Source organism: Lynx canadensis, chromosome B2, assembly GCF_007474595.2.
Source record: "Lynx canadensis isolate LIC74 chromosome B2, mLynCan4.pri.v2, whole genome shotgun sequence".
Taxonomy (NCBI): Eukaryota; Metazoa; Chordata; class Mammalia; order Carnivora; family Felidae; genus Lynx; species Lynx canadensis.
In genome coordinates this window covers 119,044,245-119,070,742 of record NC_044307.1, presented here as the reverse complement: position 1 = coordinate 119,070,742, position 26,498 = coordinate 119,044,245, and the positions used below count along the sequence as shown (strand labels likewise).

The 26,498-nt window shown below is 38.1% G+C and overlaps 1 protein-coding gene across 8 annotated transcripts in view; it reads right to left on the bottom strand.

Annotated features, from left to right (window-relative positions):
* Window positions 1-26,498, bottom strand: part of AKAP7 (A-kinase anchoring protein 7) — a 158,542-nt gene that overhangs the window by 131,368 nt on the left and 676 nt on the right. For 6 of the 8 annotated variants that reach the window (XM_030316349.1, XM_032593250.1, XM_030316350.1 and 3 more), the window contains exons 2-3: window positions 20,878-21,015; window positions 5,032-5,171 (exon numbers count right to left, since the gene is read on the bottom strand). In XM_030316349.1, coding sequence (XP_030172209.1) covers window positions 5,032-5,171; window positions 20,878-21,015 — 278 coding nt within the window. Of the gene's footprint in view, window positions 1-5,031; window positions 5,172-18,928; window positions 19,080-20,877; window positions 21,016-26,498 lie in introns of those variants that run through there. The other 2 variants (XM_032593249.1, XM_032593251.1) reach the window with 2 other exon arrangements.

Sequence of the window (26,498 nt, the reverse complement as noted above, 5' to 3'; positions counted from 1 at the left end):
ACATTTCCCAGACAAGAATTGAATGACTGAATGCACAAATCTACTTTTATTATTTTTATAAGACCAGCAATTTTCACATTACTAAATGATGAAATATGGAATTAAAGGTTACAAATGCCTTTTAAAACACCCAGAGAAAAATCATATCTTTCCAATAGTATAAAAAAATTATCTGGGGTGCCTGGGTGGCTCAGTCGATTAAGCATCCAACTTTGACTCAGTTTCTCACAGTTCATGAGTTTGAGCCCTATGTTGGGCTCCAGGCTGACAGCTCAGAGCCTGCAACCTGCTTCAGATTCTGTGTCTCCCTCTCCCTCTAACCCTACCCAGCTCATACTCTGTCTCTCTCTCTCTCTCAAAAATAAAATATTTTTTAAAAATTAAAAAAAAGTATCTTCTAAAAAATTAATATGCTCCTGAATTCAATCAATTTCTAATTGTTCCCTTGTACTTCAATGTTGATTTACCTTATATTTATTACTAGTCATAAAGAAAGCCCATAAAACCAACATGAGTAATCCAACTAGAACTAATTAAACAATTCTAAGCATTTAAGAAGCATATAGGATTTATTATAACTCCATTAGATTCTTTTATTCTTTATTTTTATTTTTAAACTAATGTATAATTGCAGGTAATGGGAAACACATCCTTTCACATACTTGCAACTTGGATATTTTATACAGTCATTCTAGTGCATTTTCCAATTCTATTTCTTAAAACTATGAAATTATGGGGGCGCCTGGGTGGCTCAGTCGGTTGAGCGTCCGACTTCGGCTCAGGTCATGATGTCACAGTTCGTGAGTTTGAGCCCTGCACTGGGCTCTGTGCTGACAGCTCAGAGTCTGGAGCCTGCTTTGGATTCTGTGTCTCCCTCTCTCTCTGCCCCTCCCCCACTCACCCTCTGTCTCTCTCTGCCTCTCAAAAAAATAAAGAAACGTAATAAGAAAATGTTTTGAAGTATGAAATTATGATTTTCCATTAATGAAGAACTTCAAACATCTAAGAATGTGTTTAAAAATCAAAGACCCATGTCAGTCTGAACACCTTCTTCTTTAAAACTAGATGCCAACAAGTAGAGGCCAAAAGTAGAGCAACTCATTGTGAGTGTGCTAGCTTCCAAAGGCTTGTTTGCAGGTCACTTAATTGGAACTTGGAATACAGTCTCCCATTGAAACAATGTTATAAATGCTGCTTCTTTTCCCAGGCCTTCCCACAAAAGCTCATAAGTAGTTTAAAAAAGAAAATTAACATTTGATACTTTAAAACAAACAAACAAAAAGGATGTTCTAGAAAAGATGTAAAATGCACCTCCTAATCTCTTCCCACCCTACCTCTCCTCTCTGTATTTGTATGTACACCTCCTACTAAGTACAAATAAGTCTCTTGAGAGGGAAACATTAAATTATTTGGTTTCCAGGTCACTTGACACTCGAATTCCCCACTACTATGAGTCACGCGACCCTCAAAGGATGGCTGTTGAACCTGTATTATGAAACCAACATTGTAACACTGTATTTCTTATTTGTGAATTATTGTAAATGTTCTGGTTGCAACTTGGTATGCCACAAATACGTCTTCAGCCCTGAAATGACAGTATTTTGTGTGTGTGTATTTCTGCTCCTGCCAAGCTCTGCTCTAGGTACTGGGAATGAGCCGAAGACTTTGTGAGGAAGACAAACAAGTTCCAACTGCAAGAATGACAGATCACAAAAGGAAAGCTATGAGACCTTGGAGGTGGCAAACTAAGGGGTGACCAAGGCAGGTGGTCACAGGTGAAGAGGTTTGAGCTGAGATTTTGACATTAACAAAACCAAGAGGGGATGAAAGAAAACTCCTAGACAGAAAAGGTTTTCTCTGGGGGGAGAGGGCCCCTGGCAAGTTCAAGGCCAGAGGGACTCAAGCAGAAGGAACAAGTGCCAAAGTGGAGAAGGTTGAACTATGTAGAACCTCACAGGACATGGTAGAGTCTTTGTCTTTACCTAATACCAACAGGAAAAGAGTGAAGTATATAAGCGGGTGACATGTCCAGATTTGGGTTTAGAAAATAATCATTATCACCTCCATTTTACACCTAAAGAAATGGAAGCTACGGAAATTAAGTAACTTGACCGACATCCACAGAGGAGTTTGTAGCCCAGATGGTATTCAAACAAGACCTGTAGGACTCCAAAGTCGCACTCTTCCCGGTCCCACGCCACCTCCCAGAAGGTAAGAAGCAGATACGATGGCTACGGCAGCTTATGTTGAAAACTAAGAGCTGCAGACCATTCTCTCCCATCCCCTTCCTGTGGTCACTTTAGTGGCCCAAATTCTGAACTAAGCCTCAGAAAGAAAGAACTTCTCCAGCCCCTTTCCTCTCCAACCCCTCTCCTTGCCCTTCCCCACCAGTCACCCCATTGATCTTCACAGTCAGAACAAGGCTAGGAGAGGAAGGACAGGCATGAAAGGGACACAGAGCTGCTATTCAGACTCCCTAGGGCGCCAAGAATGAAGGTGTGAAGGGGTGCCTGGATGGCTCAGTCGGTTAAGCGTCCGACTTTGGCTCAGGTCATGATCTCGCAGTTCACAGGTTCGAGCGCCGCGTCAGGCTCTGTGCTGACAGCTCGGAGACTGCTTTGAATTCTGTGTCTCCCTCTCTCTCGTCTCTCAAAAATAAATAAACACTGAAAAAACGTTGTTGTTGTTTTTTTTTTTAAAGAAAACCACAGGCCCAAAATGTGGTTAACATATAATGTAATAACACATGTTATTACACATGTTAAGAGCCTTACGTCAGCAAACCAAGACTTAACACCTAACTTAAGTGCAGTTTCAGCCCCCCAGGGATGTAACCAGTCAACACACAATTTCCTGGTCAGCACTAGGAAACTTCTCACAGACCCCTTCCATTCTCCTTCAGAGGGTGTCCCCGCCTAACACGATGGATTCTTTGCTAATTGTTTCCTTCTTTCCCCTCCCTCTCTCCCTTTAAAATCCTTTCCTTTTCCGCAGTCTTGGGGAGCACTTTTCTGTCTGCTAGATGGGATGCTGCCTGATTCATGACTCGTTCAACACAGCCAATTGGATCTTCAGATGCACTTGGAATTTCTGTTGTTTTACACTGGTAAAAGAGATCATACAGAAATTCAGGTCTGCTTCTCAAATCGGGCCAAGATATGAAAACGGTCGGTCTTCCAAGTAAAGTGTTCTTTCCTCCCTCACTGCTTCACCAGTTTGAATTAGATACTGTAGCTCTCAGCCACATACAAGGGTTTCTTAGTTTGTGCCAACTGGCTGGTCCCATTTCCTATTATTCATACCACATTAATTTTCCAGATTTTTAATAGATTTTTACCCAACTTTATCATGCAGTATTAAACTTGTACAGGAGTAATTTTTAAAGAAACTATGTCACAATAATCATTGCCATACACAGGACTGAGCAGCAAGAAATCCCACTACTTTCCCAGCAGAGATTTCAAATCCCTCTTTTTCTACCTGGCCACTGTTTTCTGCTTCTGAAAGGTTCCTCTGTTGTGGTGAACAAACAGAGAGAACCTTGACATGCCATCTGGCAACACACTTAAAATTATTACTTAAATATGACTGTTTAATATTTTTTCTAAATTACTGTTTAAGTACATTTTATTGTTTAAATAGGATTATTTATGGGGCACTTGGGTGGCTCAGTCAGTTAAGTGCCTGACTTCAGGTCGTCAGGATCTCATTGTTCATGAGTACGAGCCCTATGTTGGGCTCTGTGCTGACAGCTCAGACCCTGGAGCTTGCTTCAGATTCCATGTCTCCCTCTCTCTCTGCCTCTCCCCCACTCACTCATGTGTGTACTCTCTCTTTCTCTCTCTCTCTCTCTCTCTCTTAAAAAAAAAATCAATAAATATTTTTTAAAATTTTTAAATAGGATTATTTCCAAGGAACTACCCTACAACCCAGCAATTGCACTACTAGGTAATTATGCAAAGGATACAGATGTTCTGCTTCGAAGGGGCACATGCACCCCAATGTTTATAGTAGACTATCAATGATATCCAAAGTATGGAAAGAGCCCAAATGTCCATCTCCTGACAAATGGATAAAGAAGATGTGGTACATGTATATACAATGGAATATTACTCAGCCATCAAAAAGAATGAAATCTTGCTATTTGTGACAACGTGGATAGATCTAGAGTGTATTATGCTAAGTGAAATCAGTCAGAGAAAGACAAATATCATATGATCTCACTCATCTGTGGAATGTAAGAAATAAAACAGATGAACATAGGAGAAGGGAAGGAAAAATAAGATAAAAAGAGAGGAAGGCAGACCACAAGAGACTCTTAAATACAGAGAACAAACTGAGGGTTGCTGGCAGGGTATGGGGTGGGGTGAGTGGCATTAAGGAGGACACTTGTTGGGATGAGCACTGGGTGTTATATGGAAGTGATGAATCGCTAAATTCTATTCCTGAAATCATTATTACATTATATGTTAACTTGGATTTAAATTTCAAAAACATGTAAGATGATAGTAAAAAATAAATAAATAAATAAATAAATAAATAGGATTGTTTCCTATGGAGCCCACCTAAAATACCACCAAAAACCCTTAAGAGCTGAGAGCAAATGGGCTTACAAGCATTTAGTGTAGCTTAAATCTAATTTAAAATAAAACTTTATAGTAAAAGTAGTTGTTTTTTTAAATAGCACCTCTAAAACGAATCAATAAACAAACAAACAAAAAGCAGAAACAGAGCCATAAATACAAAGACCTGACGGCTGCCTGAGGGGAAGACAGTGCAGGGAAGGGCTAAAGAGGTAAAGTAGAGTGGGGGACACAGGCTTCCAGGTACAGAACGGAGGAGTCAGGAATTGAAAGGCACAGCACAGGGAATTTGGTCAATGGTACAGTAATAACGCTGTATGGTGACAGATGGTAACTACGAGGGTCGTGAGCACAGCACAACGTAGACTGTCAAAGCACCATGTTGTACAACTGAAACTAATGTAACATTGTGTGTCAACTACACTTCAATTAAAAAAAAAAAAAGCACCTCTTTGTTGGTGATCGGAATGGATAGGAAATAGTTGGGTTGATAATCTTTTTGCTTTTTTTTCTTCTTCTTTATCTGATCTTTACTGATCCATTCATTTTCTTTACTTCTCTCCAAATTTATGTGAGGTACATCAGTGACTAGAGGGAGAAAGTCAAACAATAATATGTCTAATGGATTTAAACGAAGATAATTTAGTCACAAAAAAAAAAAAGAAAAAGGAAACAAGCACTACATAAATAGCAATCATTCATAATAGTCATTTTCAAATTTAAAGTAGGAGCTAGCAACTATTCTGTAAAGGACCTGAGAATAAATATTTTAGGCACTGCAGATCATATGGTCTTTGTCAAAACTACCCAAGTCTACTGTAGACAAACGTAGATGAAGAGGTATAGTTGTGTTCCGATAAAACTTTATTTACAAAGCAGATAGTTAGCCAGATTTGGCCCATTATCTAAAGCACAACTAGCAACCATTCTCTCCCCCATGCCACGAGTTTCATGATACTAGAAAAGATCACTTTTTTCATACATCTTGTAAATGTACATTTGTGACTCCCACAACATAACCACTCGTAGCAATGCCACTCAAAGTTTGGTTTGTGGTCAAGGTCATGCTACAAACTTGCAAAAATTTAGATTGCTTTAGAAACTTTCATAGCAAGTAGGCGAAGAAATTCTGTCTACTGAACTTTGGCTTCTATTATGTGTGGGTTTTTTTCATTTTTCTAATAGTTCATCTTTTACCGTATTTTACACAAGTATCAGTTGGCAACAAATAGGAAATCAAAAACAAAAAAAAAACTGGTCCTTGACCATAGATAATTGAGAAGCACTTAGCTACTTGTAAAAGTCATCTTCAAAAGACTCATTTATAACACCCAAAATAGTAATTATGAAGCTATGTCCCCAGAAAGAATTACCAAATCAGTATGAAATGCCATGGTTTCCTTTTTCAGATTTGAGCAGGAGGTCCCCTATGCATGCAAAACTAACATTGATTGAGTTTTCAGGCTGTGTCTTCCCGAACATTAGCTTACTATTCAAAATGGAGTGCCTTATAGAGACTTTGTAAAAATTCAAATATAATTGTATACTCTGAGGTATGATTCCCGAAAGGGGTGGGAGGAAGCAAACACCTTATTTACATTCAATCCTATGAAGCTGGCTCCATCTTTGGGATCAACTCTTACTGACCCTGGTGATCACCTGCACATAATGCCTTAAAAAGGTCTGTGGGGAAAGTCTGAGCTCAACCAATAATGCAGAGTCTGTGTGCCTATGCGATCCTGATCTAACTCAACTCCTTATTAAATACAAGGAAACGGAAGTGCAGAAAAACTTAAAAACTACTCAATGTCACGGAGTCAAATGTGGCATTTAGACCTTTTAACTCTCTCCACTTAGTGTATTTTCTATTAGATCAAACTGCTTCTCTGTCAAAGTTCTGCAAAACCAAAGAGCAGAAGTAATTTTCCTTATCCTAGTGTTCTATTTTTTTTCCAACATTTTACTTTTTTAAGTAATCTCTACACCCAACATGGAGCTCGAACTTACAATCCCAAAATCAAGAGTCGCGTGCTCTAAAGAGTGAGCCCGCCCCTACTGTTCTTTAAAATATCAAGAGCAGGGGCACCAGGCTGCAACAGTCGGAGGAGCATGTGACTCTGGACCTTGGGGTCAGGAGTTCAAGCCTCATATTGGGTGTGGAGATTACTTAAAAATAAGTGGATAAACTTTCAAAAGATTTTTTTAAAATAAAAAATAAAATATTAAGGACAATTTTTAAATAAATGTCACAAATAGTGTCTTAATGCTAACTTCTAGAAAATGAGTAGAGTATGTTAAAAATTTAAAAACTCAGGGTTTGTGGGGCGCCTGGGTGGCGCCGTCGGTTAAGCGTCCGACTTCAGCCAGGTCACGATCTCGCGGTCCGTGAGTTCGAGCCCCGCGTCAGGCTCTGGGCTGATGGCTCAGAGCCTGGAGCCTGTTTCCGATTCTGTGTCTCCCTCTCTCTCTGCCCCTCGCCCGTTCATGCTCTGTCTCTCTCTGTCCCAAAAATAAATAAACGTTGAAAAAAAAAATTTTTTAAAATAAAATAAAAACTCAGGGTTTGTGGAAACATGTGCTTTCTTTCTAGGACTAACACACATTTGTGACATCCAGAAGGTGGGGGTAAATTAAAAGCAAGGGGACCTGGGTAATAAGTCTGACTAAATCATTAAGAGTTAGGACAAAATTATCTGGTGTCTTTGTGCATCCACTTCCCTACTACCGATGATTTATATGGTTAAAATGATACATCTTCACAGGAGAATACATATTTGAAATATAAATTATTACTTTCTTTTACATACATGAGCGTGTCAGAACTTTATAAATCCTATTGCTAAGAAAAAGTTTCCAGCATTCTCATCAGCATTATGAGCATTATCAGAATTGCCTCATGTGATGCCACTGGGTTTTATTCCACATGCAATTCTTTAAATATGGAAAATGACATCAATATGCTGTTGAGCTGCTTGTAATTTTAGACATCTAAGAAACAGTCCTACATTTGACTGTAGTAACACAAACTAAATCTACTAATTTTAAACAGAAGCCACAGAATATGCTAATAAAGTGCCACATATATTTTAAATCCATGCCCAAATACATTTCTAGCCCACCTCCATCTGCTCTTAGTAAAATGGTACATTAGAAATGGAAACCAATTTTAGTATAGTCTAGATCAGAGTTTGTGGGTTAGAATCCTGGCTCCCCTACTTACTGGCTGTGTGATCTTAGATTAGTCACATGAACTCTCTTTACTTCAGTTTCCTCCTAAGTTGAGAATAATAATAATAGCTACCTCACAGGGCCATTTTTGAGTGAGTTAATACGTTAAAGCTCTTAAACTACATTCTGGTACAAACTAAGCACTATAATTAGCTATAACTATTAGGTGTTACCCAGAGCTCAAAAGAATTAGGGAGATAAATGTGTATCTGCTAAGATCATTTAGAAAACTCCAAAAGTAAACTGACATAAAGTATAAAGTATCCATTGTTTTTCATCATCCAGACCACTTGTATCCCCTATGATTATATAAAATGAAAAATAATCTTAAGCAGTTTTTTAAAAATTAAATATAATACTGCAAAATAGTTCTAAAGTAAAACACCCATTTTTTAAAGTAAAATCACAAACTAATTCTAGATAAGTTCTTTTTACATCCCATTGTCCAAATCAGGACACAACCCCAAACAGCTCCGGAAGCCGAGATAGTAAGTATCTGCCAGTTCCCAACCTATGCCTATGTGGAAAAAGAAATCTACAAAAGGAAAAAAGGAGGGGGAACAGAAGTTAGCAAGGCAACTAGCCAGGTCTATTTCAGTCCTGCAGAGGCAGCACTAGATAGTGAAAAGAGCATTAACCCTAAGACTAATCTTCCAACAAGCATCTTCCTATCAAGTCACTTCATTTCTCTATCTGCGAACTCAAAAAGCTGGCCAATCCTTAGAGAAATAGCTTATTCTAGGTCTGAGGCATAAAATATACCAGAGGATCCTGGCTCTTCAAAGACTCCTGGCACCATGTCAGAAGGTCTCTAGAACCAGTTTGAAAGTCCCAACACTGGCCAATGATGGCGCAATTTAAGCATCAAATAAAATCATCGCTTCAACACAATAGGAAATTCAGAGCATTTTTGCAGCAGTCTTGCCAATATTCCAAAATTTATCAAGATTCCTTAATCTGGGGTGTCTGGGTGACTCAGTTAAGCGTCTGACTAGAATGTAAAGGGCAGAGGAACACATTAGTGACCATAATGTAGGTACTTCTATACAACTTCATTTCTTCAAATAACACACACACACACACACACACACACACGCGCGCGCGCGCGCGAAAGAAAGGAGAACTACAGATGAAAAGAAACTGAAGAGATGTGTCAATCAAATACAATGTGTGGACTTTACTTCCTAATTCAAAACAATTTTTTTAATTACGACAGAGAAGTGTGAATACTGACATAATATTTGATGATATTAGAAATTACTCTTATTTTTTGTCATGAGAAACATATTTTGGATATGCTTTTTGTTAAGTATCCTTATCTTTTGAAGACACATACTGAAGTTTTACAGATAAAATGTATCTGGAATATACTTCAAAATAATCTAGTGACGAAGAGGTGATATAAATAGATGAGGCTCAGTCTACTATTCTACTTTTGAATATGCTTGAAATTTTCCATAATTGTATATATATATATTTTTAAAAACACCCAGGGGCATAGGAAGGACAACTAGATAATCTCTACCTAGAGTCTCTTCTAGTTATAGTTTTCTGTGATCTGTGATAAAGGTACTAACTTAACACCTATAACAGTTAGGACTCTCATGGTAAAATTCGATCAAGAATGGCGTCCAGCAGCTCCTGGCTGGCTCAGTTGGAAGAGCATGCGACTCTTGATCTCGGGGTCGTGAGTTCAAGCCACACACTGAGTATAGAGATTACTAAACAAAAATAAATAACCTTAAAAAAAAGATGTCCAAACTAATAATCCAGCTGATTTTATAACCTCTACTTCATTTCAAAATTAACATAGTAGAAAGAGAATCCTGAACCCAAAGTCTAGTTTTTCTTGTTGTTTTTTTTTCCAAACTGCTAGTATCAACCCACTACTAGGTTACTAAATCAACATAGAAGATAATTTAAAAGCACTTTTTAAAACCTAGAATAGAATGGAATATGGTGGGGTGGAGTAGAATGAAATGGAAGAAAATGTTGTAGACTAGACTAGAATACTACAGAATAGGATAGAAGTAACATTCCACCTGCTTATGGTAGGTCTAAGTACTGCTCCATGAAATTTGAAGGTTTTTCATACACGTGTGTACTGGATGGCAACATGAATGTATTCCTTACTGTGCACTAAGACCCTGAATTGTTTCTGCTATATTTTACTCAATAAGAACAGGCTTAAAAATGTGGTATTTAAGAGACCACTGAGGGGCACCTAGGTGGCTCAGTCAGTTAAGCGTCCAACTTCAGTCTAGGTCAAGATCTCACCGTTCCAACTTCAAGCCCCGCATAGGGTTCTGTGCTGGCAGCTGGGATCCTGGAGCCTGTTTCAGATTCTGTGTCTCCCTCTCTCTCTCTGCCCCTCCCCTACATGTGTTTGTATCTCTCTCTTTCTCTCAAAAATAAATGAACATTAAAAAAAATTTTTAAAAAAAAAGAGAGAGAGAGACCAGAGACTTTTAGCATTTTCAGTTTTATACCTTATCTGTTCAAAACTAAACTATGCAGCCACTCTGGAAAACAGTGTGGAGGTTCCTCAAAAAATCAAAAATAGATCTACCCTATGACCCAGCAAGAGCACTGCTAGGAATTTACCCAAGGGATACAGGAGTGCTGATGCATAGGGGCACTTGTACCCCAATGTTTACAGCAGAACTCTCAACAACAGCCACATTATGGGGAGAGCCTCAATGTCCATCAACTGATGAATGGATAAAGAAATTGTGGTTTATATACACAATGGAATACTACGTGGCAATGAGAAAGAATGAAATATGGCCTTTTGTAGCCACGTGGATGAAACTGGAGAGTGTTATGCTAAGTGAAATAAGTCATACAGAGAAAGAGGGGAAGGGAAAAAAAAAGTTAGAGAGGGAGGGAGCCAAACCATAAGAGACTCTTAAAAACTGAGAACAAACTGAGGGTTGATGGGGGGGGGGGGTGGGAATGAGGGGAGGGTGGGTGATGGGGATTGAGGAAGGCACCTGTTGGGATGAGCACTGGGTGTTGTATGGAAACCAATTTGACAGTAAATTTCGTATTTAAAAAAAAAAAACAACAAAAAAAGAACAAAAACAAAAACTAAACCGTTCTTCCTGTAGCGACTTATTTTTGCCATTTCAAACATTCCATAAGTCCATTCTACAGATATCCAGAGAAGGAAAACCATAACCTTGGAATATAATAGTCATAACTGTATAACAACTCTTTTAAACAATTCTGGTATCATGAGAATGAATTGGGTAAAATCCCAATTCAAAATACCTCTTAAAGGGTCACCTGGGAGGTTCAGTCAGTTGAGCATCCCATGCTGTCAGCACAGAACCTACTTGGGACTGTCTCCCTCTCTCTCTGCCACTCCCAGGCTCAGGTGCACACATGCACTCTCTCTCTCTCTCTCAAAAACAGATAAACATTTAAAACAAACAAACAAAAATACCTCTTAAAAACAAACAAACAAAAAACCTCTTGGTAAAAATAAAGAAGTACAGAGTTTTTCTTTTTTTTAATTTTTTTTAATGTTTATTTATTTCTGAGACAGAGAGAGACAGAGCATGAGTGGGGGAGGGGCAGAGAGAGAGGGAGACACAGAATCAGAAGCAGGCTCCAGGCTCCAAGCTCCTAGCTGTCAGCACACAGCCAGGTGCGGGGCTCAAACTCACAAACTGTGAGATCATGACCTGAGGCGAAGTGGGTCGCTCAACCAACTGAGCCACCCAGGCGCCCCAAGAAGTACAGAGTTTTTCTAACTTCCCTTAGCTTTCTCTAATCTTATCCATAACTATTTAACTTTCTTTCCAACTGGATTACCTAAAATTTTCTTTTATGGGCACCTGTCTGGCCCATTCAGTACAGCATGTGACTCTTGATCTCACAGTTGTGAGCTGAAGCCCTATGTTGGCATAAAGCTTACTTAAAAAGTAAATAAATAAAAATAAATAAAATTTTCTTTTGTTAGGCATCACTGCCAGGGTAAAGTTGGAAATTATATAACAAGAGCTGGGCAAAAAAGAAAAAGAATCCTGTGACTACTTATTGCTATACCACAGTTATATTTGCCCTTGTAATAAGTTTATTATTTCTATTTTTTAATTCAGTGAGTCCTGCGGATTTATGGTCAGGGTTACACACTGAGCCCAATACCTCTTTTCCCTGGTTTGCATATCTTCTTTGCCTTTTATTTGCAAATTTAATTTGTATGGCCAGAACATAAAATCTTCTCTTTCCTTATCTAACTTCATTTTATTTCTAACTTTGAAATCACAATCTAAATTCTAAAGTACAATCTGCAATTATTCTTTTAATTTACTTTATATGAAAATATAATGAGCAAAGTATTCATGTAAAATCTAGTTTACTAATAAAAGCATTAAAGATCAGTGACCACAGAAGCAAAATGGAAAAAGCTTTGGCCATGCACCCTGGGTCTTTCACTGGATTAGAGCTCATAACCTCATCTCATAAATTTAATTCATTACACTGCTAATTTTCATAACGATTTCAGTAGCCATTTCAATGTACTCTAATGAATCTGGTCCTGTTGATAAAGGCTGAAATTCTCTGATCCGTGCATGTGTTTTCTTACCCAAAGCACATGTCATTTTATGCAATTTATCTAGTTTTTCCTTAAGTTTTATTTATTCCCTCAAAAAAAAATAAACTACAAGAGAATGAATTATGAGAGAAATTACTTTAATTGCTATTGTTGGTTGATTGTTTTCAGACTTCCTCTTAGCCAAAAGGCTGAAAACAGACTAGATTCTTGTTTTGATAATCTTTTCTTTTTTTCTTGTCACATAAGCAGTCAAAATCTTTGAAGTAAACATTTTTAAAACTCCTCAATTTATGACTTAGAATATTAACTTCTCTATTTCATAGCATTACTCCCCCTTATTATCTGAGTAATCTTTAGCAAATTACTAAAACTTTCAAAAAAAAAAAAACTTTACCTCCCTCATTGAGTTTCTCTGAGGATTAAGAAAATATAAAGCATTTAGCGATATGTTGGACACTCTTGATAACATGATTATAAAATACTGCTCTCAAGATGAATTTTTTTTAAATATTTAATTTAGCAAGTATACTTGGGCAAAAACTTTGCTGAGATTTATAAAATTTTACACGTATTAACAAGTTGAATCCTCTCAACTCCTGAAATAGCTACAATTATAATGACAATTTTCCAGATAATGAGACTGAGCCTTTAGACATTTGCTCAAAGGACACAATAAGGAAGTATAACAGCATGGTGTTGGGATAACTAGACAGCTACATGGCAAAGAATGAAACTGGATCACTTTCTTACACCAGACATAAAAATAAACTCACAAAATAAATGTGAGATCCGAAACCATAAAAGAAAAGGCAGTAATCTCTTTGACAGTTTTCAGCAACATTTTTCTAGATGTCTCCTCAGGCAAGGGGAAAAAAGGCAAAAATAAACCATTGGGACTACACCAAAATAAAAAGCTTTTGCACAGCAAAGGAGACTATCAACAAAAGAAAAAACAACCCACTGAATGGGAAAAGATATTCACAAATAATATATCCAATAAGGGGTTAATATCCAAACTATATATTGAACTTATACAAAACCAAAAAACCAAAAAAACAAAAACAAAAAACAAAAAACAAAAACTTAAAACATGAGCAGAGAACCTGAAGAGACATTTTTTCCAAAGAAGACATACAGATGGCCAACAGACACGTGAAAAGATGCTCATCAGGAAACTAATTATCCAGAAACTACAGATCAAAACCACAATGAGATATCACCTCACACCTGGCAGAAGGGCTAGACTCAAAATGACAAAAAATAAGCAGCATTGGCAAGGATGTAGAGAAAAAGGATCTCTCATGCTGTTGGTAGAAATGCAGGTTCGTGCAACCACTGTGGAAAACAGTATGGAGGTTCCTTCAAGAGGTGTGTGGATGGCTCAGAAAGTTAAGCATCTGCTTCTTGATTTCAGCTCAGGTCATGATCTCATGGTTTGTGAGTTTGAGCCCCATATCAGGCTCTGTGCTGGTGGCACAGAGCTTGCTTGGGATCTCTCTCATGCATACACACTCAAAAATAAACTTTAAAAAATAAAATTTAAAAACAGAAATACCATATGATCCACTAATTCTACTAGTGGGTGGAAAATGAAAATGCTAATTCAAAAAATATATGCACCCCTATGTTTATTGCAGCATTATTTATAATAGCCAAGATATGAAAACAACCCAAGTGCCCATGGATGGACGAATGGATAAAGAAGATGCAGTATATACATGGGAGTATATACACTGTATATACATCATATGTATATATATATACATATACACACATACACACACACACACACACACACACATATATATATATATACACATACATACAATGGAATATTACCCATAAAGAGAATGAGATTTTGCCATGTGCAACAACATGGATGGAGCTGGAGGGTATTTATGCTAAGTGAAATAAGTCAGACAGAGAGAGATAAATACCATATGATCTTACTTATATGTGTAATTTAAAGAAATAAATAAAAAAAACAGACTCTTAAACACAGAGACTAATGGTAAAGGGGATTAAGAGGTACAAACTTTGAGTTATAAAATAAAGTCATAGAGGTAAAAAGTACAACATTGGGAAAACAGCCAAAAATACTGTAATAATGTTGTATGGTGACAGAGGATGACTACATTTATCATGATGAACAGAGTAATGTACAAAATTGTTGAATCAGTATGTTGTACACCTGAAACAAACATAACATTGTATGTTAATTACACTCCCAAAAAATTTTTTTGCGGGGGGGATGGAGATGGGCAGAGGCAGAGAGGGAGAGAGGGAGAGGGCGAAGGAGAGAGAGAGAGAAAGAGAAAATCTTAAGCAGACTCCATGCAGCCCAATATGGGACTCAATCCCAAGACCTTGGGTGAAATCAAGAGTCAGATGCTCAACTGACTGAGCCACCCAGACACCCCCTGAAAAAAAATGTTTTTAATTTATTTAAGTAGTATCTACACCCAACATGAGGTTTGAACTGACAGCCAGCCAGACACCCTCAAAAAATTTTTTTGAAGAGAAAGTGTAGAGCCCTGTCAGTCTGACTCCACAGCCCTTGCTTATAACCACCACAGTTTAACACTATTAGGAATAATGTTAGTGGACATGATCAAAGAGGAATAAGTTTATCCAACTTTCTATTTTGTGAATCAATGAAGCTTACATTTTTAAAAGCAAGTTTTTAAGCACATTTAAAAATTCTAATTGTAGGGGCGCCTGGGTGGCTCAGTCCATTAAGCTTCTGACTTCGGCTAGAGACATGATCTCACTACTCATGGGTTCTAGCCCTGTGTCGGGCTCTGTGCTGACAGCTTAGAGCCTGGAGCCTGCTTCTGATTCTGTCTCCCCCTCTGCCCCTCCCCCACTCACACTCTGTCTCTGTCTCTCTCTCCCACAAAAATAAACACTTAAAAACATTTTTTTAATTCTAATCGTATTTTTTCATAAAAAAGAATAAAAGCCACTCATAAAAAATTAGCAAAAGGAGCTAAAAAATTGCTCAAAAAACCGCTATCTTAACACAACCACTATGAATTCTGGTGACAGGTCACACAAAGTACTTACACTACTGTAAACAAACAACCCATACTCTTTTCCACCTACTTTTTGACTTTGCACTGTACGTATGAAATATTCCTCCCAACACAGTTTTCAGAAATATTATTCTCATAACAACATGTAATTACATAATGTGTAATTTAAAGCATTAGTATAGCTTACTCAATCACTCTCTAATTTTGGACATTTGGGGTTTTTCCCCCAATATTTCTACTATTTAACAGACACTGTAACACATATATTTATGAATAAGACCTTTTCTCCACAAGTAAGACTATGTCCTTGCATTGGGAATCCCATGAGTGGATCTATCCCGTGTTTGAACATTGCTGGAGGTCCCAACAAACTCCATTCTAAAAGGACTCAGTACATTGTCACAAGCAAGGTAGACAGGACATTAAAAGCACTGCATATTATTTTGAAATTGATATTTTTGAAAAAGATATTGCCAATCTGATAAGTTATAGCCATATTTTAAGGTACATCCTTTAATACATCTGAAGTTGGATAACTCTCCGTGTATTTATTTACTAATTGAATTTTATCTTCTACTTTGCCCAGGACCATTATTACCTGACACACTGCAGGCACTCAATGTGTGTGGAATGAATTAATGTATTTATTGGGATTTTCCAATGTTTTTTGTTGTCTTGTGCGTTTTCCTAAGGGAAAAAGATAAAACCTTTGTAGTGTTTGACACAAATATTTGCCTTAAGCCCTTTCATAAAAATTTGGAATGTGTACTCCATGTTTCCCCAATCAATTAGAGATGATACAGAACATAACTGATCCTTTTTTATTTTTTTAAAGTTTATTATATATTTTTTTAGTAATCTCTATTCCCAAAATGGGGCTCAAACCCATGACCCCAAGATCAAGAGGCAAGAGGCATACACTCTTCTGAATGAGCCAGCCAAGTGCCCCTACTTTATCCTTTTTTAAAATTGACTCAAGAGAGGCCTCTGAGTGGCTCAGTCAGTAAAGCATGCAACTCTTGATCTTGGGGTCGGGAGTTCCAGTCCCATGTTGAGCACAGAGATTACTTTAAGAAAAAAAAGAAGTTAAAATTGACTCAGGATAATCACTTACTATACCAGGTGTTAAGATTCCAACTTTATTTGACACAGCATTCTTCTATAAAAAATTTTATTCCAGAAAAGGTAGGTTTCAATCAGTATTTTAAAATACTTAAGAGTTGAAGAATTTTTTAAAATACATCTTAATGATATTAGCTAATAAACAAGTAACAAAATAATTTCCCAGATCTTTAAAGTCTCCAATAATTACAAGGTTAGAATTCTGTGTGAGGTAAAATAAAGATAATAACTTTGATATGAGAACTGAATTCTATACTTATGAAAGAAAAAAGGCACTCAAATATTTTATTTTGAATCTTGATTTAAAATGTGGCTTGATAGGTAAGGGCCATGATTCTCTTAAGAGAACTGAGTTGGTTAAACGAAAGCTCTCCACGAATTTACAGTCCATGGGAAGCACACTAAGCTATTGCTTCCAGCAGGAGAATGACTCTTCGTTGCAGACTCTCATTCAACTTTCAGAGGCAAAACTAACAGCAACTCCAAGCATTTTCCAGATGGTTTGCTGGGTTTCTAACCAACTAACCACTGACACTTCCATCTTGTAGAGAGAACAGACCCACCCAGGCCCAGGTCAACAACTCAGTGATGTTATATTTTCTCCCAGAATATGTTCAACCTATAGAGCCAGAAGATGTGACTTAGGTTGTATTGCTTCCTCAATATTTGTAGAAGATCTTCTTTCACACTTACATTTAGATAATTTATTTCCAGTGTGTATATTTATATTCTAATATATATAGTTCTAATACGTTTTATGTTTAATTCAGCATAAAACTCTAATACATTTTATGTTGCAGCATATAGTAAAATAATCTCTTCTCAAAAACAACAAACAAAAAACATAAACACCCATTTTGGCCAACCAGACCACATGACACCTAATCGTGACACAGCACCCACACTGAAGGTAACACAGTTGGAGCCTAAGACCCTCTGAACCAAGCATTTGGGGAGGAGTTTTCTTATTGGCAAGGATTCTCCTTCCCACGATGTTCTTGTTAGCACTACTTTCCTCGTCACCCTGCCAGGGTTTCTATCAGCAAGAATGTCTTGGCAGTTAACTCACACTTTCCACCCACCAAAGGAAACTAAAAGAACCAAAGGCAACAACCAGCAACTTGAGAATTTTAAGGTTGTCGTCTACCACAGGCCAGTAAATTGGTTACATTTCCATGTTAATAAATGTAAGAGAAAAGCCACACGAAGTCCATTCAAGCCACAAACCAGTTTTGGATACAAACACTATTCCTATAGCTATCTTAAGTTGAAGGGTTGACAACAAAACTCCCAGTTCTTGTGCATTTCTATAAAAATCTCATTTCACAAAAACTAGCTAGTAGTTTCTAGTTTGCAAAGAATTTTAGTATTTGTTTCTAGTGTCTTAGTAAATGCTATTATAAAAGTGAGAGGGAACAAGTTGTCCCCAAATAACTAAGGGATATGTTTCAAAGCTTTTGTAAATAGCATTTGTGCATTATTTTACATCTCTCACGGCCCTCTTGCCCACATTACCTCCTCTGATCTGTAGAGTAACACTGGGAGGAAAACAGTAGGGAATTCCGTATGGTTCACAGTTGAAAAGCCCAGCTCACACAGTTTAAGTGTCCAGGGCTACACGAGTAGAAAATGAAATAACCAAAACTCAAAACCCAAGTTTTCTGTTTCTCTCATACCACACTGACTGTGTGTAACTTGGAGCTTAGAATTTGAAATCTTCCCACAAAAATAATATTGTACATGGTGGTTTGGAGTCTAGACTAACCCACAAAGCCCTCTAACTCACAAAGACTGAACTATCCAAAAGTACTATACAGCTAAAAATGGACTTATGTGTGAGCCTGGGTGGCTTGGTCGGTTGAGCGCATGACCCTGGATTTGGCTCCAGTCATGATCCCAGGGTTGCCGGATGGAGCCCTGCTTCGGGTTCCATGCCGAGCATGAAGCCTGCTTGGGATTCTCTCTCTCCCCCTTTGCTCCTCTCCCCCTATTCACAAGTGTGCTCTTTCCCTTATTAAATAACTTTTTTTTTTTAATTTAAAAAAAAAAAAGGACTCGGGAGCCTCAGTGGCTCAGTCAGTTAAGCCTCTAAGCCTCTTCGGCTCAGGTCATGATCTCACAGTTCGTGAGTTTGAGCCCTGCATTGGGCTCTGTGCTGACAACTCAGAGCCTGGAGCCTGTTTCAGATTCTGTGTCTCCCTCTCTCTCTGCCCCTCTCCCACTCGTGCTCGGTCTCTCTCAAAAAATGAATAAACATTAAAAAATTAAAAAAAAAAAAAAAAAGGACTTGCATAGACTGACCCAAGCCCCTAACTTACACGCACAACACTTCTTTAGTAATAAATATAACATATACTGCAGGGAAAAGATCCTATCTGTATAAACGATTAGCTAACCTTCCCAATGCCCATCCTCTGAAGAAGCGGCTAGTCCATTCAGAGCAGGAAAGGAGTGCAGAGCCACAAACACATGCCCTTCCTTCTTTCTGGTCCCAGTGGTCATTGTTTCTCCTCACCAGTGGAGATCTAAGAATACAGCAGCTTCAGAAATAGTATTTGCTATCTGGGATTCTGGCAGTATCTCTCTGTCAGTCCCAAGTAAAAGCTGTTTGTTCAAACAGATAAGCTCCGTGTCAGTTATGTAAAGTCATAAGTACCTAGAGCTGGAAGGGTAAACAAGTCCCCGTCTTGTTCCAGCCTAACTGATGAGCACTCCAGTGGGAATGATTCGAATTGGAACAGGGCTGAGGGGCAAGAAGGGTGGATGGGAGATGCCCATCACAGGCATGTAGGCATGGCTACTCAGGAAAATTCTGCTTTATTTTACCTCCAAGTTAGAGAAAGTAATGAAATCAGAAAGAAGGGATTGCATTTTTTAGATAATACTCAAGGCATTCGCTCGAAAAGTAGGAAATTAAAAGGAAAACATGATTAAATCCTTGCTATTCTTGCCCCTTGTTTCCAAAGGATACCTTCTTCCATCTAACAGGTATAGTACTTCTTCAAATGAAGGCTCCTTGAACAGCTATAAAACCCCTAAAAGCGGCTCTTCTCTACAAGCTAGCTGTAAAGGATAAGACAGGAAACCGTGCCCTGCCTGAGGAAACACCTCTTTGTCCTTCCTTTTCCCCTTAGATTATGGAATGGAGAAAAAATTACCAGAGATTTAATACACTTTAAGTATCCCTCTCTCCTTTTATCATCCCAAAACATAAATCAGCCTTGCTGGGTAGGAAGACAGTGAGATAGAGAGCAGTGTGGTTTCTGAGCCTGGATGACCACCAGAATCACATGGGATGTTTAAAAACAAAAAAGATCCCCTGGCCTAACACAAAAGTGGAAAAGAGGAATCTGTACTTTTCCATCACTCCACAGAAAATCCAGACGATCAGCTAAATCCAAGGACAGTTAATATAAAGGAAAGAACCCTGGATGGTTCATACTTATCCACCAGGCCTGTACTCTTGTCAAACCTCCAGGATGCTTCCCAGGACACCTACTAACCCTGCATCCAGGTCAGATGCCTCTCTTGACACACCCTCGCCCCATACACCCCCAAAGCATCCTGCACAGCATTCGTCTCAAGAGATTGTAACTGTTCACCAAAGAAATGACTAACAAATCAGAAATCACAGATTTTGGAAGTAGTTATTTTCAACGTGTGAATTTAGCTAATTAACTTCTCTATCATTTTTCTTCTTAGAAATGAAGAGATTAAACTAATTCTCTTAATGTTTATTTATTTTGAGAGGGAGGGAGGGGGAGAGAGAGAGAGAGAGAGAGAGAGAGAACGAACGCAGGGGTAGGGGGAGAGGGAGACAGAAAATCTTAAACAAGCTCCACGCTGTCAGCACAGAGTCTGACACACCGGGCTCGAACTCATGAACCCCAAGATCATGACCTGAGTAGAAACTAAGAGTCAGACGCTTAACTGACTGAGCCACCCAAGTGCACTCTAATTGTTCTTCCAAACTACCACCTCGATTTGTTGTTCAAATTGCAAGCTAAACACTGAGAGTAAGTAAGGACCCCAAGAAGACAGAGTCCACACCCATGGAGGCAGGAGGGGGCCCAGCCCCTTCTACCACCTGGACAGATGTTCCTTGCAAGGTGGCAAGGAACCCCACAACGGGGGAGAGCCAACTAATTTCTTATGGATCCTCTAGTTATAGAACCTCAGTCAAGATAAAACCGTATCAAATGATAGGCTCTACAGAAGACAGCAAAGTAAGGGGCACAGAGTATACAGTCAATGAACATTTGTAGACTACATTGGTGCTTTCAGTTGTTTTCTATTGGCAAGTAACCTGGATGGTAGGCAAATCTGTCTCGTTTTCAGTACTTACTTGCACACTCATCTTGAATATCTACTGTGGCAAATGGCATGTCTATCAGAGAATCCATAGCACTAGCTTCAAACTCTTCTTCTTCAAATGCTTCCTTTTCTTTTGACACATTTTCACACTCACTAGACTCCATTCCTCCTGTAACATATCAAAAAGAAAAATGTATTATTTAACTTATTTTTGAACATTATATCCTACACTACAAGTCACCTGAATTCAATATAAATTAACATCTGTTGAGAAATGACACAACTTGTCTTCAAACATACTGTAAACCTATCTAAGTATTATTTATATCCTATTCTACATTTTTATAATGCACTTTTACGTCAAACAGCATTAATAATTTTCTGAAGCACAGTATTCAGCTCAGGGTTAGACGGAGACGGGGTTAATCAACAATCCTCAAGATCTTTTGTAGCTATCTTTTCTTCATTCTAAAATTGCATTTTTTTCTGCACACTTTTGAAAACAAATAACGTTTTGTCAGTCTCCTTCGTGTTTATTTTTAACAATATGATTTATGTGTACTCATTTGTACAAGTTCTAACCTTTATTTTTTTTCCAATAAAGACTTTTAAATTTTTTCTCTCCATTATTATATTCATATTGGAAATTCAGTTTAAAAGGCAAGGCTCTAAATATGCTTCCTAGAAATTCAATGATTAAAAAGCAAAAGATCTTATAGCTTCCTTCACAGGCCTTCCAAGGACATTTGCTAGCATTAAAGCCACATTTCACATTTGGTCTTTGTTTTGTTTTCTTGTTATGGATGGAATAGTCGTATGTCTCGGGTGGAGGTGAAGGGAAAGAGGGTGTCTCTTCAAGCTGATAAAGTTAACTGCAAAATGTATCAGTAGGTGGTAGTTCCAGTACCATTATTTTGCAACACTTTTATTGAAAGAACACAAGTGTGGTTTGAAGTAGGACTGAACAAAATCTTGGGATAATTGTATTTACTAAAGACTAATTTACCATCAAAGGTATTGATGAAATTATTTATTTCATTTTGTTGTAATCCTCTATTTTCAAGTATAATACCTAAAAACCACACTCTATTAAAAATATGGCTTATAATATGGGGCACCTAGGTGGCTCAGTCGGTTGAGCGTTCGACTTCAGCTCAGGTCATGATCTCAACGGTTCATGAGTTCAAGCCCCGCGTCAAGCTCTGTGCTGACGGCTCAGAGCCTAGAGCCTGCTTTGGATTCTGTGTCTTCCTCTCTCTCTGCCCCTGCCCTGCTTGCACTCTCTCTCTCTCTCAAAAATAAATAAACATTAAAAAAAAGAATAATTTAAAAAAGAGGGAGGAAAGAAGGAAAGAATAAAAGAATATGGCTTACAGTATACAACATAACTATCACTGAAGGTCATAGTTAACATATATATCCAAAAAATCTAAATTTTTATTGCAATCTGAGTGGTCTCTATTGTTCCCACATACACACCATACATGCACGTGTGCGCACACACACACTCATCTATTTTCTAGATATAAGCAAAAAAAACCCACAAAAATATTTTTATATAAATTAGTCATGTTAAATACCAAAACAAACAAAAGCATTAGTACATTCTTAATAATGATGCTATTTATCAAGTATGAGTGCCTGGCACTCAAGTGTTCAACAAATATTATCTTAGCATGAGTCTAATCATAAACTTACAACTATTTGAAATATGTGAGAACAAGTAAAGTTTCCCTCTCTATTTTTTACTTGCATTGAAAAATACAAATGCAGTTTATACCGAAACAAAAATTTTAATAATAGATCGACACATATCTAGTACCTTTGGGCACTTGCAGCTACATGTAAAGAATCATTACTGACCCGCTTACACTTGAAAAGGTAGCAGCAAAGAGTATTTGGGCAGTTAAGTATGCACAAAGCTGAATGAAAAATCAGAACAAAATGAAACAATCCCAACTTTTATTTTTCTCTATTGTATCCTTAGCCTAAGAACCTGTTACTAAGCTCTGAAGAACTAATGTACCCCATGGTCACTGTAATTAAATACTATAGAATATACCTGAAATTTGCTGAGAGACCTTAAGCATTCTCATCCAAAAGAAGTATGTGAGGGGATGGATGTGTCAATTAACTTGACTGTCGTAATCCTCTCACAATACATTATAGAAAATCATCACGCTGTACACTTTAAATATATACAATTTTATTTGTCAATTACATCTCAATGAAGCTGGGAGAAAAAAATAACTCAGTGACATGAAATTGGCCATTAGCACTGACATTTCAATTGTAGCTCTAAAGTCCATGTGCCACTTGGAAATAGACTGGATTCTTGACAATACATGGAATGGCATAAGAGGCTGACTTCTGGGCTCTAATCATACACTTTGAAGGCAAAAGGAAAACTTGAAAAGCATGATGAATTAAATTTTGTCATTTTTTAAATGAAAATAGTTCTTGAAATACTTTAGTTTCTCTCGAGCTCAATTAACCAATAGAGGACAGGGTGATGTGGATCCCTCTAGCTACACCAAAAGCAGACTCAGGAAAGGACAATGGTGAGGTAAAAAGGCGAGGCCAGCTGGCTGCTGTAACAGAAAGGGCCTGCAGGGCTCCTGGGGGGCTCAGTCCATTAAACATCCAACTTCAGCTCAGGTCATGATCTCGCGGTTCCTGAGTTCAAGCCCCGAGTTGGGCTCTGTGCTGACAGCTCAGAGCGCCTGCTTCGGATTCTGTGTCTCCCTCTCTCTCTGCCCCTCCCCTGCTCACACTTCTCTCTCTCTCTCTCTCTCTCTCTCTCTCTCTCTCAAAAATAAACACTAAAACAAATTAAAAGAAAAGAAAGAAAGGGCTTGGTACCAGAAATCAGAAGGCTGGCATTCTAGGGTCGTGTTGCTCCCACTCACTAGCCATGTGATCCCAGGCAACTCATACCAACTCTCCAGGCCCGACTATTTATCTCATCTCCTAGATGACATCGTTGTCCTAGTTGAAAAATTCTAAATCCTGGCTGCATTTAGAATCACCTGGAGCTTTTTAAAATTACCAATGTCTCGGTCCCACTCCAGGACAATCAAATCAGAATCTCTGGAGATCAGGACAGCTGCTGGTATTTTCCTAAAGCCTCACAGGGTGATTCTAATATGCAATCGAAGTTTTAAAATCACTGCTCCAAAAGATCCGCTTTCAGCTTCTTTCATACCTTGATTCTATACCACACCAGTTGAGTTTAAGTTGAGAATAATCAACTTAAAAGTGAAAACTTAGGGGTGCCTGGATGGATCAGTCGGTTAAGAGTCCGACTTCAGCTCAGGTCATGATCTGGCAGGGAGTTCGAGCCCTGCGTTGGACTCTGTATTAACAGCTCAGAGCCTGGAGCCTGCTTTAGATTCGGTCTCCCTCTGTCTCTGCCCCTCCCCCACCCATTCATTTTTTTCTCTCTCTCGCTCAAAACTAAATAAACATTAAAAAAAAAAAGTAAAAACTCAGATCAGATGTTTACTGTTAGGGAAAACTTTCTTGATCCCCAGCTCAGGGCTGAGTTAGGGAATCCTATCCCCTTCCCAGTACCTAGTGCTTCCTCCAGTCATAGGACAAATACACAATGTGGTAGGTGTCCATTAGTCTGTCTTCTCCTTTAGACACTAAGCTAAAGTAATCATATATAATTTACCACTCAAACTGGGACACTTTTGAAAGTGAAAGAGGACACTTTTCATAATTACACCCCTACCAATAAGTATGGTCCCCATATAAGTCCCTTAAGTGCCACATCTTCTCACTTGATTCCTCAATGCCTAGTACAATGTTCAGCTCACAACTGGTGACCAATACGTTTGTACTGAATGACTGGATACAGAGAAGCACACACTTGAGAGTAGTTAATAAATCACTCAGTTATACTGCAGTATGGCTACTCAATGCCCAAGAACAAATCATTTCTGGTGCTGAAACAGCAGCTTCAGCACGTCACAGATTCTCCTTTTCACAGGACAATGAAGGAAAGGTACTGCTATCCCAAAATATAAAAGGTAAAGCATATGACCTGCTCCGTATCATTCTCCATCTTGTTAAATAAGGCATATATAAACTCTTGAATGCAATGCTATGTCAAATCAACAGTCCAGAACTTGAAATACAGACTTCGTTCCATTAAACTACAGAACAAAAGAAACCATGTTTGTAGATATGAATTATTAAATAATAGCATTTAAACCATAAACTGGTTGTTTTGAGTACTTAAAACTTGGTCTAACTATAGTGAAAATTATCTTTTGCACAAATCCAAATAAGAATGATGCTAAGTGCATTTGTAACAAAAATGAGATGAAACTGGGAAACTACTCCTACTAAAAACAACAGCTAACACTTGAGCATGTAGTAACGTTAGGCTAAGCTGGAAGCACTTATAGATAATGACTCCTTTAATCCATACAACCATGGTATCGGGGAGGTACTATTAACTTACTGATTTTACAGACTAGCCAGTGAAGTAACTTGCCCAAGGTTACAGTTTAAACATACATAGTTTATGGAGCTGTAAACTGAGGGAATCCTTTCAAAAAACACTCTGGCAATAGATCAGGAGCTATAAAAATGTTCTTCTCGCTAACATATCTGTGTCTATCACATATATTGACAAAGACCACAGCTTTGTTTAAAGAAAAAGTGGAACAACTTTTCAGAGAATAAAGCATACTCACTCTAATGACAACCAAGAATAATGGTTATGAAGACTAGCACAACCAAAAAAGTTCATTACTAATACTGATTTTTTAAAGCAAATACAATATTGTATGTTCTATACAGACAAAGACTAAAGGAAATATAAATCATTTCTAAATGCTGACATAGCCATACTCAATATATTTATATTTCCCCCCCTCTGCTATTCAAATATTTTAAATAAAAAATTACTCTTAGAAAAATTTAAGGCGTACATACCGAACTATATGTAAGTATACACTAATATTCAAATATATGTGCACTTCAGCAAGTGACTTTATTAAAGACAGGCCAACAGAGGGGAAAAAGGATAGCCAGTTTTGCCCTTTGCCACAAAAAAGGCAAGTTTCCTACTTGGATAATAAAATGTGATTTCATTAGACAAGATTCTTCTACTCAGTCTGCTAGTTACATTCCCCAAGACCCAATGGAAAGGGTCACTGCTATCCATGCTAGTCCGGGTGTGGCTACTAAAAATAGTAGCATCCTACATCTAGGTAAGGGTTGAGCTGTGTGATAATCCACAAGTCAGCTTTGCTTTCCTCTTCATAAAAAGAGACCAAAAATACAATCCATTACTAGAAAGAAATGAAGAAAATAAGTTAATACTGTGTGAAAAGGAACGTTACTTGGTAAACTCCAAGATCATCTTAAACTTCGCCAGTTTGAGGGAAAGGCCCAGATGCGCCATCAGTATCCAGAACTGCAAGGACACGCACTAAGCAGGGCGCCCGGGGTGTGGGTCTCCTTTCTCCCGGACGATTCCCCACCCACTCGCCCCGCCCTCCGCACCAACCCACAAGGTTATTTCCATAACATGTGTACACAAATTTCTATTAGTTACTGGCTGTCATGTAACATATTTTAACGCTCTTTATATCTTTTTATGCATTTACACTACAAATATCCCGCCGGGGAGCGTCT